The sequence below is a fragment of the Monomorium pharaonis genome, chromosome 11 (genome assembly GCF_013373865.1).
Source record: "Monomorium pharaonis isolate MP-MQ-018 chromosome 11, ASM1337386v2, whole genome shotgun sequence".
NCBI lineage: Eukaryota > Metazoa > Arthropoda > Insecta > Hymenoptera > Formicidae > Monomorium > Monomorium pharaonis.
In genome coordinates this window covers 6934778-6952479 of record NC_050477.1, presented here as the reverse complement: position 1 = coordinate 6952479, position 17702 = coordinate 6934778, and the positions used below count along the sequence as shown (strand labels likewise).

General features: G+C 47.3%; 1 protein-coding gene across 2 annotated transcripts; it reads left to right on the top strand.

Moving 5' to 3' along the window:
* Positions 1-1306: 1306 nt before the first annotated feature.
* On the top strand, positions 1307-17694 carry LOC105828811. Of its 2 annotated transcripts, XM_036293685.1 has the most exons (6): positions 1307-1655; positions 2017-3958; positions 14370-14513; positions 15519-15820; positions 15948-16204; positions 16492-17694. In XM_036293685.1, exons 2-6 carry the CDS (start codon positions 3562-3564, stop codon positions 17246-17248), a joined length of 1857 nt encoding a protein of 618 aa, XP_036149578.1. In that variant the 5' UTR covers positions 1307-1655; positions 2017-3561; the 3' UTR covers positions 17249-17694. The 2 variants fall into 2 exon arrangements, with proteins under 2 accessions (XP_036149578.1, XP_036149579.1); XM_036293686.1 differs by having other exon boundaries at positions 1307-3958.
* Positions 17695-17702: the final 8 nt, after the last annotated feature.

Sequence of the window (17702 nt, the reverse complement as noted above, 5' to 3'; positions counted from 1 at the left end):
ATACAATTTTATTTACAATATAACGAACGACTAGATAAAATAAACAAATAAAAATTCTCTTAATTTTAAATTCATTTAATGATTAAAACTGTATATATCTTTTACATATGTAAACTCGTCACCAAGATTGATTTATGTATCTCTAACTTTTTTATTCGCCTTTCTGTTCTTTCTTATTCCTACATATAGACACGTCCTAAGTTCTAATTTGCCTAATAGGATTAAAGATCGTCTAGTGAACGTTACGACATTTAACGACCCTTATTGTAACGACGCTATCTGAGAGAATTCCATAAAAAGGATTGCACGTGAGAGAGAAGCAGCCCGTAATGATGTAACGCGTACGTCGCTTGTTCGTATCGGCAATATAAGCAAAAATTAAAGCCAAGGTCGTTCCACTTTCCACCCACTCGGAAACCACGGACAGCGTGATTTGACCGTAATTTTTACGATCTTATCCGGCGACGCGCGAGCGAATCGCATCGCGGTGCAGGACAACGTATAAATTTGAAGCGTGCGCGCGCGCGTACATTTCGAAGAAGGCGATATCACGCGCGATATCGTCCTCGTTGAATCACATGCGAGTGTTACCAAATATAGGGAGTGCGCTCTGGGCTTGTTTTATTTAAGTACGATCCGTATAAGGAATTCGCGTGTGACATTTCAGTTGCAGACGCAGTTTGTCTTTTGACGAAAGCGCGCGTCACTTCTTTTGCGACGGATGCGTTTCTGCCGATCATCGGGTTTGAAGTCGTCGATCGAGCGCCGCGGGGAGAATAAAAGGTTTCAACGGGAGACTGAGATTAACTTTCAAGAAGTTGCTTTCGAACTCGGAAAAACTCGAAGTCGAACGCCCGTCTCTTTAACGTTGTGAGGAGAGTAGCGTTTCGCGTGTAAACTTGAAACAGAGACGATCCAACGAAGTTCACCGATCGCTCGCTCGCTCGTTCGCTCGCGCATCTCGATTCTTCCTTCCTCCCTAAGATTGATCTGCGCGCTCTCGGGAGGTAGCTCCCGATCCGAGCCACGATCTGATCAGCTGCCATTTAATCTCAGCACGCCGCAATTGTCAGCCCCTCGTGCCTCGTCGCTGCTGTGCATACACAGAGAAACTGACTCGGCTACTACTCGGGCGATTATTACGAAGGCTCCTAGGCAGGAAGAGAGCATTATTGAGGGCGGTGCGGCCGCGCTCCTGTGGGGTAACAGCTCCTCTCTCGGCGTGCAACAATAGGACCCATATTGAATAAACCCACGTCCGACGTAGGTCGGACGAGGCGCGCGTATTCTGTTAACCGACGCAGCTGTACGGAGGAGGACGAGGCTACTCCGCGGGCGAGGCCCAGGTATTGCTGGCAACTGTGACTGGCAAGGCTGGGTAGAGGTGGTGGCACCAGCGGTACCACGACGCCGGCGAGCGAGTGTGTGTGTGTGTGTGTGTGTGTGTGTGTGTGTGTGTGTGTGTGTGTGTGCGTGCGTGCGCAGCTCTTGGTGCCCGTGGACCTCTTACACTCCACTCAGTTCGCGCCGGGCGTCAGTGACTTCGCGTCCGCCGATCCGATCGGATCCTCTCCGAAAGGTGCGCGCGTTCCAGGACTTAGAAGACGGTCGGGGACAAATTGGAACTGTGCGATCGTTGATCCTTAGGAAAATCGGTGTGTGCTGGAGTACAATCCTTTGAGTATTTCTCGCTTTGTTCGTCCCTCGCATTTCACCCCCTTTTTCGCCCGATTGAAAAATCTTCACAGATAAGATTATTCAGAACAGAGTTGGTTCCGTAAATTTCTCTTTTTAAAGAAATTTATATTCTATTTCATTAACATTTGTAGAATTCCAATTTGTCTGCCTACGTAAGTTGCGAAACGATCGCGCGATTGTCCCTGCTGCGTGTCATCGCGGAACTCCTAATCACGCCACGATCGCGATTAACGATCGGTTCTGCAATCTAAATAAATAGATATAGCGGCGTTTCCGCGATGGGGAAGCAACTCTGACTCTCTGCACGTCTGTTTTCAGACCACCGCGATGCGGCGCGACCTCGGCCGACAAGGTGTCTGAAGGATAACCCCCGCGGGATTCTCTCCTTCTCCGGCCCTTCGCCTCTCCCCGTGGGATACGGTAGGTCCAGCTCGTGGGCTACCAGGATGCAGCTCAGACCCAGTTATCGAGGCGTCTGAAGGCACCCCGCGGCCCGCACGGCTCGCCCGCCTATAAAGCAATAAAAGCGCCCGCGCGCCACGAGATATATCTCGCGAGAGGTTTCGCGTAAGAAACGGCAAAAGAAAGCCGACCGCACCGGTAAATCATAAACGCCACGGGGATCGAACCCCACGGGAGATAACTGCCTTCGCGTCAGGAGAGATAGAGAGAAGAGAGGAAGGAGCAGCGTGGCTCGCACGGTTTAACCGTGCGGGGATTCATCGTTCGATCGCGCGTCCATCTATATCCTCTCGGACGCGTCGGCGGCGGCGCTGCTCGAAAACGAAACGAGCCCGGAAGAGGAGCCCTTCGTTTCGTCGTTCATCATCGGGAGCAGGACGTCCGGAAAGGGGAGAAACGGCCTTCGTGGTTCTCGCTTCTCGCCCGCCAACGTCGCGGACAGATCCCAATAGTTTCTCCCAGTGAGAAGATACGCCGACCTCACGCGCGTGCACAAACGCCCTTCCTTCCTTCCTTCCTTCATCACGGATGTAAGGAGAGGAATGCGTTTACCGTCGAGGATCCTATCGCCCGTGGATCGTGATAGAGTTTTGCCGCGCATTAAAAACGCACTCGCGCTACCGTCCTGATCGACTCCGCGGGATAGGTGCACCGCAAGTGTGAAGAAAAGTGTGACGCGGAAAGTGTCCTCAACCACCCCCGCGAGCGGATCGACACCGACTCACCAGGACTCGATCGGCCGGCGACCGGTGTTTCGTGATCCTCGATTATCACTGCGTGCTGTTGCCGCGGGCAACAGTTTAGTGGCTAGTGAACGGCTGAGTTTCACGTATTGTTTATAACGGGATCAACGAGCTCGAGCTTGCTAACGTCTGCCGCAAATCAATTTCACGCCGTTCGATAAAGGGGAATCAATTTTATCGCACGAGATATGTGTATGTAAAGGTAACGACCGCGCTCAGCTCTCCTCGTGTGCATAATTAGATCTCTTTTTCTTCCCTCCACGCGCGTGGCGATTCTTACGCGGGGATCGCCTCTGCGTGACGCCGCGCGCAGTGTCGAAAAATAATCTCGGCGCCGAGGGAAGGTTAATGTCACTATCATCGCGCCGCGAGACGGAAAGTGACGGTACGCCGGGCCCGCCGCGGCGGAGTGACATAATTGAAGAAGAAAGTGCCAGCGCCAGTCCGAACCCGTTATTAAGCGGTAATGAGCGGGGATCGCCGAGCGGGGAGCGAAGATGCCTTCGAAAGTAAGCGCCGTGCTCGCCTCGCGAGCACCACGGGGATTAAATGACGCTGAGTCCCCGAGCACGCCGGCGTCATCCTGAGAGGAGGACTATCTCGCCCGAGTCAGCCGTCCCCCGTAGTTCAATTTCCCCATCCCGACACGCTCTTCCCAATGACTTGTCCGGAGCCCGATGTTCCCCGGGACCGTTCGCGCGACGACGCTGTTTCGAAACGACGCGTGAGACACCCCGTCATGTCGTCGAACGGCGAATTCTCGACGATGTCCAGCGAGGAGATGCCTTCGCTGCCGAAATCCCTGCCCAGTTCGAGGGAGGCCACCGCCGAGGGTGGTTCCAGCGGCTCCGGCGGCGGGTACATGCCGCTACGGGAGTTCCTGGATCGATTCTCGCTGCCGAGGGTCGTCAGACTCGAGGGCACCGGCGGCAGGCCGGTGCTCCTCTACAAGCAGCAACAGCGATCGCTGAGAGTCACGGCGAGTTTGCTGATGCACCGGTACCGGCATGACGTCAAGGTGGGACCGGAGATCGTCATCCCGGAGGGTTATCCAGGTGAGGATTTGCTTTAGATTAGTCGCTCTCGAAACGATTATCGCGCCCGGTTGCATCAGAGGAAATTGCAACCGGTCGGGTCTCCGCGGAAGATTATTTTTCCATTAAACGGGATATTGAACAAAAAAAAACCCTTGATTTCTCGCTTGCGATTCGATGAACGGTTAACATTGTAAGGCTGAGAAAAAGTTCTCATTACTCGTCTCAAGCAGACTACCACTAACGTGGTAATCGAGAACTGCTAAGAGAAATATGAAAGTCGCAAACGATGCATCTTTCTCGACGTCGACGTTTTTTTAATATCTCTCTCTCTCTCTCTTGAACTTCAATGTTATTTGAATTGGTACTGACGCAGCCTCCTCTCTTTTAATGGGCTATGTCCCGCGACGTGATAGTCGACGGCGCGTAGAACGTAAATTATGCTCGGCAGAGCGAACGGTAACGGTTGTGGAGATCATCCGGCTGGAATCATCGGAACAGGTTATAGACTCCATCGAGCTCACGCTCGCGTTTGCGTTGGCGATCGCGTGGACGTGCGAGAAGCTGCAAGAAAAATGATAATGCTTCTACTTCTCTTTCTCTTCCCTTCTTCTCCTCCTCCTCCTTTCCTCTTTCTTTTTCGAGGCGGACGGGGTGGCTCGTTCTCTCTCTTCTTCTTCATCTTTTTCTTCGAGAAAGAAGAGGAGCCCCTTCGTCATACGATTAATACTCCGACTCTTTCTTTTTCCTCTCAATCGTAAACCACTTTGTGGCGAAGTAAGTCGCGAAGCTCGCGGAGACCGCCGCTCCTCTGCGTGCGCGCTATCCACCGCGACTTATATTGGTTTCTGGCATCAGAAATGGAAATTACGAGGCAATAAAGCGCGGTAATGCGGACCTATTAGATCGAATGGACGGGAGGTAAAGTAGGGAATGTTTAGGCTCGATGGTGGCTCGACAGCTTGAAGAGAGAACCGTCAGCTAACGACGCCTGGTTCTTTCGCGCCCGCGAGCAGCTATTCAATACGTACATCGGCATTTCTCTCCAACCCTTCCCCCTTTCTGGCCTGTCTACCTCAAACGTTTCTCTCTCCTCCCCTATTTCCCCGTCCTCTTTGTCTCCCTTGTGTCCACTTCTTCTTCTTCTTCGTCTTCGTCCTGCCCTTCAGACGCGAGACATGAAACTGGCGTCGTGCACGACAGTGTCGCGCTTAACTCGCCGCTAACTGGCCTCTAATAAACGCACTTCGTATTTTAATGAAAATGTCGTTGGTGAGACGATGCGTGGCGGTTATGAGTCAGACACGTTAAGTGGCCGGGGCCGCAAAGTCCCCCGATCGTGAGATTGACGTGCGTTTCGCCTCCGCCGCTGCTATCTCGTCAATGAACGTCGCAAGGCCATTACGTCGCCCGGCCCGATTGCAAATCTCTGACGAATCGCGAAATCCGCGAGGGGAAAGCACGTTCGTACGTGCGTGAATTGACGTCACGAAATTTCATCATGCGGTTTTTTTTTCCTTGCTCAACGCAACGGTCCAGTCGAGTCACGCGAGAGAAATGTCGTCGCGATAACTTTCGCGCGCGCGCGCACGCGGATAAATTGTTCCGCGCGGTGCGTGTCGATGATTCACGGCGTGTGCGGGAGAGTTCAAGGTGTCGGCGAACGTTTTTTTTTTTCTTTTTTCTTTCTAGCTTCCGCCTCTGGATCGCCACGCCGACCTTGAAACTCGGCCTAGGATGATGACTTTGGTGATTCGCCGCTACTTTTCGCTTTCGACTCCGCTATTCGGCTTCTCTCTTTGCGCTCCGCTTGCTCGCCAAGTGAAAGGTTTTGAAATTGAAACTCTTGAAGCACGAGATATATTAACAGTTAAAATTATTTATGTAAAGACAAGATAAGTTACTTGTATCTAATCCTAAATTTATCTAGACGAGAGATAAAATTATATATCATTTTATCGTGACAGTTTTACGTAGATTACGAGTAACGCTCGAATATCGCGGGGTTATAGCGGACAAAGGATAAACGTGACGCTGGTAAAGAAGTGTGTGACCCGTGCGAGGTTTTCGTGCGATCGTACTTTTTCGTAGACGGACGGTGGGCGGGCCGCTCATTATTCCGACGAGGAGGTCGAGGGCACTTTGAACCGAGCGGATGACGCAAGCGGCTCTCCGTGGGCCGCGTCGTAAATTCGCACTCGAAGCGGACGCGAGATTGGCTGGGTGCGCATCGCGCCGGCAATAAATCGAGCTCCGGGAAAACGTTAGCTCCACGCCCACGAATTCGCCACGTGTAGCGTGAAACCGCGCGCGCGGAAAGAGCGCGGGGAGAAAAAGAGAAACGCGCGGCCAGCCGCGTCGGTCTCCGGAACGACAAATTAGTTCCGCGTTTTAAACGCCCGGACCACGCGCGAGAAACGCGCCGTTCCTCGGGGAGGAGGATGATAAAGAAGCGTCGCCGGACGTTTACTATTGGCGGCCTCGGCGTCGCGCCGGGCAAGAAGCGCCGGGGCCGGGCGTGCAGATCAAATAGCGGGGAACGCACGAAGCGAATGGGAAGTCACGCGGCGTTATCGTCCCGTATGTTTTCCCTCGTTGGCGGCTTTTCTCCGTCGGCCGGCACTGAACCGTCCTCTCCATATTCTCATTCCGTCGTCGTCCTCTTGCACGGGCGAAAACTGCGGGATTGCTTTTCCTTACGGCCGGCGGCTTCGTTTGCTCATCATTTTATGAGCCATCGGACCAGAAACGCGGGACTCCTTCCCGCGACGAGCTCGCTGGGAAACCGGAGATTCTCGGTATTCGAGGTAAGGCCTGGTTGCATTTCGCGTCATCTAAATTCCGAACGACGCGTCGCGATAAATCTTACTATTTTACGAAGGCACAAAGGCACAACTGCATTTCCTCCATCGTCTCTCTCTCTCTCTCTCTCTTTGTGCCTGTTAACATCCATCGACCACTTTTCCCTCTGCGTCATCTCGTGGAATTTCAAGCCTGGCCGCCGGACACTTTCGTCACATCTGGCTCTTAATCCCGTTCGTTCGGCGAGGCGCACGTGCGTGAAACGCGCGATCACCGGCCCGCGGATTGTCAAGCGGGAGAAAGAGAAAGAGAGGGCCACGTTGCCGACATCGCTTGGTGTGGCATAAATCCTTCGACTTCCGCCGCGAAAATTATCCGTAAAGCTAACGAGATCGCGGTTTGGAGTTTCGCCATACGCTTTCTTCTACCCCTCTTTTGCTGTACCGATTTTCCACGCCGCTGTATAATATAATATCGTGACAGGGCGACTTTAATGGACGATCGACTCGTCGACATTTCATCGTTGGACGGAAGAAAGAGGCATTGCTGCGTTAATTACGTTAAGGTGTCGTCCGGCACGCGGCATCAGAATTGAATCCCGCTGACGACACAATCGAACACTTTTATCTCGGCAACGGGGTAATCCAGCACATGCCGGGGCATCACGCCATTAATTAAACGTACGTCGCGGTTCCTCCCAACGCGTGTGCGTTTGCATCATCCTCGTGGAGATCGGACAAAAAGGGATATCGCCACGTCCACCGCGATAGAATCCCTCGGCTCCAGTTTCAGCCCGGCATGCAGAAGAAAGAGGAAGAGGAGGAGGGTGTCATTAGAGGCCGCTCGCTCCGTTCGGCGAAACAAAATTCTCATCTCGGAAGAGGTGCGCAACTTGAACCCTCAGCCGAGATAAAATTACTGGGGGGAAGATTCAGAGGTGCGCGCGCGCGCACGCTCGCGTCCGATTCCAGGGACTGATAAGGACGACGAGCGATATCGCACAAATCACCGGCCGCGGCGTTGCTTAACTGCTATTCGCGCAAATCCCGGGATGGACCGAGGGAGGAGGGAAGAAGGGCCGACGAGGACTCTCCGGTCCGCACCGGCTCCAGTTTACAGTAATTTATTAGGCGTGTAAACCTCGGGAGAGCGCGCGCGGCGGAGTCGACGGCGGAGTCGAGGTCGACGTCCTTCCTTTCTTTCTCTCTCATCCTTCTCCGCGCGTTCCTTTCTTTCTCTCTCTTTCTCTCTCTCTCTCTCCCTTTCTCTGTTTGCTCTTCTTTTCTCTATCTCTCTCTCTCTTTCTCTCCGCCAGCGCGCTGCACCGTTAACGTGCGTTCGACGAGGGATGATGCTGTGCCGGTAGCCCCTAAAGTTTTATGGAGCGGTTTACGAGATAATCGCGCACCCGCTCATTTGGCAACGGTGCGAGTAGGCCTATACCACCTTTCGACAGCGGCCGACAACCGTTCGCCCGCGGCGGATCCACGGAGAGCGCGTTCGCGATGCACCGTTGCGCAGAGTCCGTTGCAGCGGCCGCGAAAAAAGGGAAGGTAAAACGAACTCTCTCGCGCGCCGCCGCCGACCGACGGTGGAGAGGCGGATCGCAGCCGTAAAAAGCTTTAACGCGAGTGACCGATAGCACGACGTGCGAAACGATCAGGCCTAGCGGGACATCGTCCTGCTCTCCTCTCGCGCGTTACATACTTGCCGAGCCAAAGGAAAAAAGATCGAGGGATCTGCCGAAATCGCCGTCGTTAAGAACGTAATATTCTTTTATCGTAAACGCGCTTGCGAGATCCGCATTCTTCTCGTCTTGCCGGACAAGACGAGAAAGGCGTGATATTTCACTTGGTATTAAAAAAAAAAAAAAAAAGAAAGGAAAGTAAAAATTGTACGCGCGCAATCATCCCCCGCGCGGGAATTATCGACGATCGCCTTCATGCGTGTCGTGGCGGACGATCGGCGATTTCGCGCATTCGCGCGCGAGGGAAGAGGGAGACGTCCGCTCTCGCCTCTTTCTCCTCTCCGGACGGCGAAGAAGCGGAGAATGAATTGCGTGCAGTATCGCGATCGTGATTGCGGGCCGAGGGATCGTATAGATCGGCTTATCCGACGTGGCCGTATGGTTTTACTGCCAACTGCCTGACCCGGCGCAGATGTCTCGGCTCTCTCTCTTTCTTTCTCCGTCTCTCTCTGCATCGAGAGACGAATACACACAGATACACACACACACACACACACACACACACACACACACACACACACACACACACACACACACACATATATATATATATATATATATATATATATATATATATATTATACACATATATGTATATATCGTAATTTGCTCGCGCACAGACCTCTCGGACGAGGTCTTACGACGAGGCAAGAATGTTGCGCGGGCCAGACGCGCCCTCGGCGATGACCGGCCTCCCTTGGTTTTAAATAACGGTCATTACGTGCCGGGGCATAACTCTCTGGGGTATCGCGCGTCGGGGCTGGTATCGGCTGTGCGGAACCGATCCCACGACAAAGGAGAGACAGAAGCGAGGAAGGATTCAATCTGTTTGGCCGCGCGCGCATCTAATTTCTCGCAAAACGATAGAATCTATGAAAGCCAATAAATCGCGCTCTATCGCCGTGTTCTCCGCTCTATTACCAGAGATATCCGATTGATACCGCCGATGCCGAGACGCTACTACTCTTGCCAGAGTACCTTTCGCAAGCCGCAATTTGCTACGACAACGAACTCTTCCTCGCCTTCCCAATTTTTCGATTTCCCCTTTCACTTTTTTATATAATTACCGCAAAGAAATCGAAACGTACGTTAATGCTCTAACACGACGTTTTAACGATAGTGTGTAAGATGTAACTCATTATTTCAAGGAGAAGGACTAGAGTTAAAGATATTGGCCATTGAAAAAGATTGGCTCTTAACAAATATCCCATAAAGATATATCGCCATTGATGGAGCGCAGGCACTCTCCGAGTATCGTCGTCGATATAGCGTACACAGTCCCGGGAACCGTACACCATTGTCACGGTTCGATTCACGTACGAGTAATATTATATCCCGAATGATTGGCCTCTCGCGGCGTAACGTGAATTATGCACAATAAAGATTCCAGCCGCGAGATGTAGGCTGCGGTCTCCCTTGCCTAATGCTCCGGCTAAACACATATATCGCGCATCTGGATATCACAATGTTTACCCGGGACGTCACGCCGATCACCGGCGTGATCTCTCGCATCGAGCCACTCCCGATCCCATTGATACTCATCGCTGTCACCAATCTCGCGTGCAATCTGCTATATTCAATCACGCTTCCGCAATTACAGAATCCGCGCGCGGTCCGGGACGTGCGAGAAGTTGGGATTCAGGGCTTCTCAACGATATACGAATTTTATCCTACGGGTAAAAACAAAATAACTATATATAATAGTTTCTTTAAGGCCATGGAATGTAAAGAGATTAATCGTGTAACGAATTGCATGTTCGTGATATATTCATCGGAACCGGATCTGCAAGTTATCAGTTTTAGCTTATCGGAATTCGAAAAATGATTAAACACACAATGTCAATTTAGAATAATGTATTACCTTTTTTTATTTGTCGCTGATTTTTTTTTAAATAAAAACTCACGAGTCGTATAAAAATGTACATATTTATTGCTAATTGATTGTTGACATTTGTCGAAGAAAAATAATCACAGAAACAATTTATAGGAAATAAGAATTTGAATTTAAAAGTAAAATTTACAATGTTTTCTCAAGTATCAATAAAATTCCATGAAAAATTCATGATTTTCAAAACTAAAAAAGAAATCCCTTGAAAACTCCAGAGTTTCCCGATTTTTCCGGGTAGCAAACACCATGAAGTGTGTGTAGACAAAAAATGCAACCGATGATAAAGCCCTATTATCCGTTACAGTTTGAAAAAAAAATTTTTCTTTCATGCAATGCAGTTGGAATTAGGATGAATTTTTGGAGCGTGTTGCAACGCTTTTAAGCGTAGTCCTTACAAGCGCCTACTCAAATCCCCCTAGGTCAACGTCCTGCTCCGATTATTGTAATCTCTCCCAGATTCTTTGATTGTCATCAAGGCGGCACAATACAAAGCGTGAAAGCGATTTTTTTTCTGTAACACATAAAAGTTACTTTATTACTTAATTTAAGCATCTCAAGCAACATAGTAGAATACAAAATACATTTAATTAACATAAAAATTAAATTTCAAACGTTTAAGCTAAAAAAATAAATAAAATTTAATACGCGTTTTCTCAAATACTTCTTTTAATGTTATATATAATTTTATATATAATTTTATAGCAACTATTATAATATTTTTTTACTAGGTCAAAATATCATTTTTATACAAAATATTTTGACGGTTTAATGAACATTTTTATATGAAACGTATTGAAACATTTTTTAAACGTATTAAATGTAAGTGAAAATTTGATTTCGAATATTTTGTTCTATTTTATATATAAGTCTATTTTAAATCTTCCAGAAAAATTTAAATCCTCGACTGACTGAAAGATAGATAAATGTTTTCGATGGAAAAACATGAAGCACAGAATAACAACTTTGTCGTTGGAAATGTTGTATCTTGTCACTGATAAACATCTAAGATTCTGGAAACACGGTGTCCCTACGTGAGTTAGTCCTAAGGAACGCCCGAACATTAAAAATCTGACACGTGCCGTGAATAGTTTTACAACGTGTTCCGTTCGGTAACGGACCAGCATTTACGAAGTTATGGCATCGGCGGACTCTGGATCGTAAACATGTACGCGTTGCAGCGGTGATGCGTTAAAAACAACGGGATGAAACGGATTTTCAAGAACATTTAGCTCGCTCGATTCACGCGCGAGGCGACCGCTCACTATCGTTTCGTGTTTGTTCAGCATAGCGTGTACACTCTCTAAGCGCATAGAGTTAAAGGGAGAAGAATTAATGAACTCTATTAAATGTTATAGCTATGCATTTGTCTTCGGGATATAGAGTCCCGTTACGTATACGCTAAATAGAGTTCCGTTATGGAAATTCTACGAAAAGACGTGGTGCCTTTAAATTGCATTATTTAATAAATTTTTATATACAATTATTAAGACTCCAAGTAATCTCAATTGCATCCCAAATATACAAAAAGAAATCTAAAAGATATCGTGTTATTTGTATTTTTTTCGAAAGTTTTGAGAGGATATCTTATGCGGCACTTTCATATCTCTTTGTGTCTCTTAGAAATTCTACAAAGATATCTTCAACAAATTCTTTTCAAACATCTCTTTGATAACTCTTAAAAATATCTCGAAAATATCTTTCTGAGATATCTCTTAGGTTTCTTATAAGATCTGGATGTGTTTGTTGAGCTGTTACATAGCTGTTCGTTTTTATATCTCAACTACATTTCTTTTCCTCGCAAGAAGACAACATCGTCGGAAAAATAAGTTGTCTAAAAGGAAAAGCTCCGAGGGAAAACGTGCGCTTCATTACGCAAATCATTAGGCGCGCCTGATGTCGCAATTACGCAAGACAATAAGAGAGAGAGAGAGAGAGAGAAAGAGACGCGGTCGCGCGGCGCGTCAGGAAACCAACCACTCTTGGCGTGCGTCTGAACTTTCCGTACTTTTCCGTAAGATTTTTCGCAGCGGATACAGAGAATCTCTATAATTACCTGAACGCGCTCACTCGCTCGCGTGGCCGTGTTCTACCTATATGTCGGATGCGCGCGCTTGGAAATGGAAAGTGAGGGAAGGCCGTTGCGAGCGTTGTGCAACTGCAACTGCAACTGCTGTGCGTGTGCGCACGCCTTCGCAACGTTTCTTTTCCGGAGTACACGCTCCCGTCCCCCGGATCCAGAAGCCGTCCTTCCGAGAGTTCAAAGGACGACCGAGGAAACTCCCTTCGAGGGAGTTCTCAAGAGCGCATGGAGGAGATCCAATACCCATTCGTCTAATTGCCCTCGCTCGGCTTTCCAGGTCGTTGATCTAGAACAAGTAAAAACCGGAGCCCCGCCGGTCCCTAGATTATTCCATCAGTTAACCTCGAACGCGAATTAATGTGCGCAAACTGGAAACGGAAAAACTTTCCCAAGGGAAACCGCCTTCCCTCCTTTGCACGCCTCTTCTTTCTTTTCCACGCGACTCGCAAACGTATGTTAAATCTCTTCGAAGCATTTCCATTTGACTAGAAAAACAGATCAAGTATAAAATACAAGAATAAATAATGAAAATAAAATATTTTGAAATTTAGATTGCAGGTCAAATTATTATTATACATTTATTTTTAAGTGTAAGCCTCCGCCTTGATTAAATTTGACTCGTTTAACAATTTTTTAATTTTTGGGGAAATTGTTAAGATAATTTTACCTTCGTCAGAGACAAATTTAGATTTTGAAACAGTGAAAATAATATTTTACTTCAAATTCTTTTACGTAATAATCACATACAATACTTTTATTAAATTTAGTTAGTATCTTAATTTTTCTATATATTACTAGAAAGTGTTGAGATAACTTTTGCTTTTATCTCGGAGATGATTTAAGACTTGAATCCTCGGAGTGAAAATAATATTTTGTTAAATAATTTTTTATGCGGTTATACTTTTACGATGCTTTTGTTATTTATTATTCGACTTCTTTATTATTCGATTTACTATTCGATTTGACAATCTTGTAATTTCTTAAAAAATGGCTTACTCTAAAAAAAATCGCGGTAACTTTTACTTTCATCGGAGATGGATTTGGAACCTCGGGGACTCTGAAAGCAGTCTGGATGGCATTCCGCCATGGTCCTTAAGGGACCAGCCAGGATTCGAATACAGGCGCGCTCGCGCATCGGGACGGCATTCTTAAATCAATTAACGACGAGAAAAAGGACCCGCTGACCTTCGATCAAACCGACCGACTACTCGGCTACTGTGTCTCCGCTGCAGCTGCTCGCGCCTCTTTGCAATTTAGTAGCCTTCTTTACGAGCTGACTGGAACTTCACGAGAGTAGTTCCCTTTTACCAGAGATATAATAGATACGTTTTTTAACCCGCCCTGAGGTTACGCACACAAAACACCGCTCGCACGTACTGTTGTGTCGGCAGATGCCGACCGGTCCTAATCTCGTTCTCGCTACGATTAACAAAAATTCAGCCTTGAGTCTCCCATCAGAGAAGAACGAGCTGCAGATTCTTTTCTCTGTATCTAACTCGAATTGTATAATTTATACTGCAACAGTTATTATTACAAACGGACACATTGTACGAATATGCGGAATTTTTGATCGATTGAAACAGAACATAAGAGATAATTTAATTATATATTTAGTAAATATAAAATAATTAAAACGTTACATAATAAAAAGTTTTTTTAATTCTATTATTTAAAATATATTATGTAATAAAATATCCTGTCTCTCAGCAAAGAATTATTTGAACTTGTTACTCATGATAATGGTCTGCTAGCTGAACAGCTCCGTGAAGGAAAGCTCCGCGACATTTATTCCGCTCATTAATAACCATGTCAAATTGGTATTGAAGCCAAAGAGAGACAACGCTGTGCGCGCTTAGTAATACCTTTATTGCACAATCCTCCGCAATGACATTTAACGTTTCCCAACTCTTTTCAGGATGGTTTTCTGTGATATCTGGCAACAACACGGCGGGCAGCGCGCGCGTCTATCGAAGGGTGGACTCCTTGGTGAAGACCGGGGTGCCTGTTTTTCTGCTGGCGACGCCTCTGAGAGCCTACACGTTGACGCACTCGAAAATGGGTAAGTAAATGAGCGAAAGAATGATGAAAGGTGCCGCGCAAAATGTCAAACGGTGCGAACGTTCTTGACCCAGATGCATAAGAATATCGGTGCAACCGATAGAAAGTGCTATCTTTCTTTCTGTCTCTCTCTCTCTCTCTCTCTCTCTCTCTCTTTTTCCTCTCTTCCCTCTCGTCTCACTTTACTTTGCGCGTAAACAGAAATACACGCTCGGAAATAGCAGGCGTTATCTCTTTTACGATTGTGCGAATTGCCGTTGTTCGTAATTCAAATATGTTGATTCTGAGCAACGAGGAAGTGGAGAGTTACATAATCTCCAAACGAACGAACAAAAATTTAAAACAGATGGTCGAGGGACGTCGTCAATTAAAATAACTTTTTTAATTAAATTTATTCGGATCCAATTTACATATCTACGCCCATATCCCTTGTCGCGCTTCGCAATCTTGTTAAAACCGCAAAAGGAGAAGAACGAAAGAGAGGAAGTCCCGAAAACTTTTTCTACCAGATAGGCGACCAGACGTTAAAATGATGTAAATTAGCATAATAATAGGCTGATGACACGCACTAATAGGTTGTAAATTGGTCGCGCCATAAAACTGAGACTTCGTTAAAACAGGAATATTGCAAAAAAAAAACACACGAAGGTAACGGCCGGCGCGGTTGGTGATCAGCCAGCCTGTGACCCTGATGTTAGGCGCGAGACCATCGGACATGACTGCAAAGAACTCTTCTATCGCTTTTTAACGCCATTTGGTACCGTTAAGGATGCTTTTAGGACACGACTGTTAGGACCATTTATCCCGAGGAAGGGGGGAAGAGGGGGTCTGCCTTTGAGATTTGACGCATTGTTAACGGGACAAGCGCGAGTGCAACTTAATCGAAGAAGACAAATCGTCGGTGTTGCGCGATCACGACGTATATACTCCGTACACTTTGCGTACACGCGAATAGTGTCGCGGCTGCAATTTGCGTACGTCAATCTATGGGCTTCGTGTCTTTCAGAAAACGGAAATCTGCGGGCCCATTACACGAAGACGACGATCAGAGCCGGCGAGATATTGCGGCTGGTAGCGGTCTTCCAGGACACGAGGCAATGCAGCTCGGTTTCCTTTGGCATCTCCGCCGGTGGTTCCGAGAAGGACCAGTATGCTCAGTGCATCGATCTTCACGGGCGAGAGGTGTTCGCCTCGCTGTCGACCAGGGGCGAGTTCTATGCGATCTGCCAGGGTGGAAGCGTCGACACCGGAAGCGACGCGGTGCTCTACAAGGTTCACCACCTCGCCAAAAGGCAGTTGCCTCTCAGAGTAAGTCGCATTTGTGAATTTGTGTCTCCGACTATTAGTACTAGAGAAACATTTTCTCTCATTATATTTTATTTACATCTTTTTCCCACTCACAATTATTCATGATTAAATAAGTGCTTTAATTCAGGTACGACTGATAGCGGGACCGCTGCCAGTGCCGTTGCCGAAGGAGTACGGCGGTTTAATGCAACTGGAGACATCGACGCGTGGTCCGATAGTGTTGGGCTGCGTCGTTCCCGAGAGGCCGGTGCACAATCCGGAAATGCTCGAATTGGTCGTGTCCGGTAATGGAGCACCGAGAGTGCGAAGGGCTCGATTGGGTTACCCCTCGGAGGCGAGATTGCTGGCCTCGCCGAAAATGCAACGATTACTATCAGCCTGCAGGTAAACTCATTAATCGAATTAATCGTCTAAGACGAAAACAATTCTTTTCAGTGTTACACGAATTAATTGGCGAATAAAAGAGTTAAATCTTTAAATAATCAATATTAACATTTATCGTTAATTTATTATTTAAATAAAATTATGTAATTTGTTTTCTGTGCATTCAGGACTTTTCCTTAAAAACATTTGATATTTGACATATTGTGAAAAATATCAGCCTTATTAGCTCGTTATAGAGTTAGTCTATAGAATCTATATTCTGATTGAAACTGATTCTTCTACTTCAGCCGAACAGTCGGCGATCGAGCAACGGAACCGCGTGTAGCGCCCATGAAGCTGCACTCGCCCACCGTGGAAAGCCTGAAGGAAATGCATCTGAAGAAGATCAAGCCGAAACCAGAGACCAAGCCGATCCTGCAGAGCCTAAAAGACGGACTGGAGCACTTGAAGCGAGGTTCTGTCAAGGAGAGGAGCCAGCAGACGAAGCAGAGCACCGGAAACGGTATTCTGGAGAGGATCTCAAAACTCACTCAGGGCAACAGGAATCGCAATCCCGCGAAGAAGTCGGCCTCCTTCACGTTCGCGGTGAGGCCGGAGATAGCCATGAGATCTCAGGAGCGTTACTCCAGTCTGGAGCCGGAAACTACCTCTCAACAGACCCGCCAGAATCAAAACGCCAAGCAGCCAGTGCAGAGATCCGTGTCGACCAGCGTGTTGGAAGTACCGTGCGTCGAGCTACAGCCAAACTATTCTCACGTGAGGGACAGCTTAACACCGCTTCCGAAGCCAATCAAGATCAACAGCAATAAACCCGAGGAAATCTACGCCGAGATCTGCGATACCGCGACGACAAATCAGACGCAAAAGTGTCCGGGAAGCCACGTAATGGCGCGAATCAGAATTGTCGTGCAGGGCGACGACTCATCCTTGGGAGCGCACCATGTGATCGGAAACGAGAGATATGTGAATTCGATGGTGACGAGCGAGCAGATTGACTCAATTATCAGTACGGAGGACGAAGTAATCTATAATACTGTATTCTAAAATTCGGGTGACGTACAAAATGCAACTTTGTAATGCTCATGACTATACGTAAACGAAAGGGATTTGTTTTTTTTCATTGTAACTCGAGGCAGCAATGTATGGAAATTCTTAAAGTGTAGACAAACCGGCTGTGTGTTCATCGCACGCGTTTCGCGAGCGATCGACTTTTCTTTTAACCGCTGTTTCGAGATGTATTATATTATGTAAGAGAAATTAAGAAAATCTATATACAAGTATTTTTGTATTTTAGATCTTCTGTACATATCTTTGCCATACCCTTAGTGTACTAACAATTGGCCTAAGAATGCGCCTTAGAAATGTTTTTTTAGAACGACGATTCGCTCAAATTAATTCCATAAATTATAAGCGTAATTTGTGTCAAAATAAAATTCATCTAATTTTTGTTAAATCTGATTGCTGTCCATGAAAATACAATAATGTAAAAATGGAGACA

What these genes read in the sequence shown, in the direction of transcription:
- LOC105828811 (XM_036293685.1), top strand. Translation starts at nt 3,562, where the DNA reads ATGACTTGTCCGGAGCCCGATGTTCCCCGGGACCGTTCGCGCGACGAC. An exon ending in CATCCCGGAGGGTTATCCAG is followed by an intron (nt 3,959 to 14,369) that starts GTGAGGATTTGC and finishes AACTCTTTTCAG; the next exon opens with GATGGTTTTCTGTGATATCT. An exon ending in CGATTACTATCAGCCTGCAG is followed by an intron (nt 16,205 to 16,491) that starts GTAAACTCATTA and finishes CTTCTACTTCAG; the next exon opens with CCGAACAGTCGGCGATCGAG.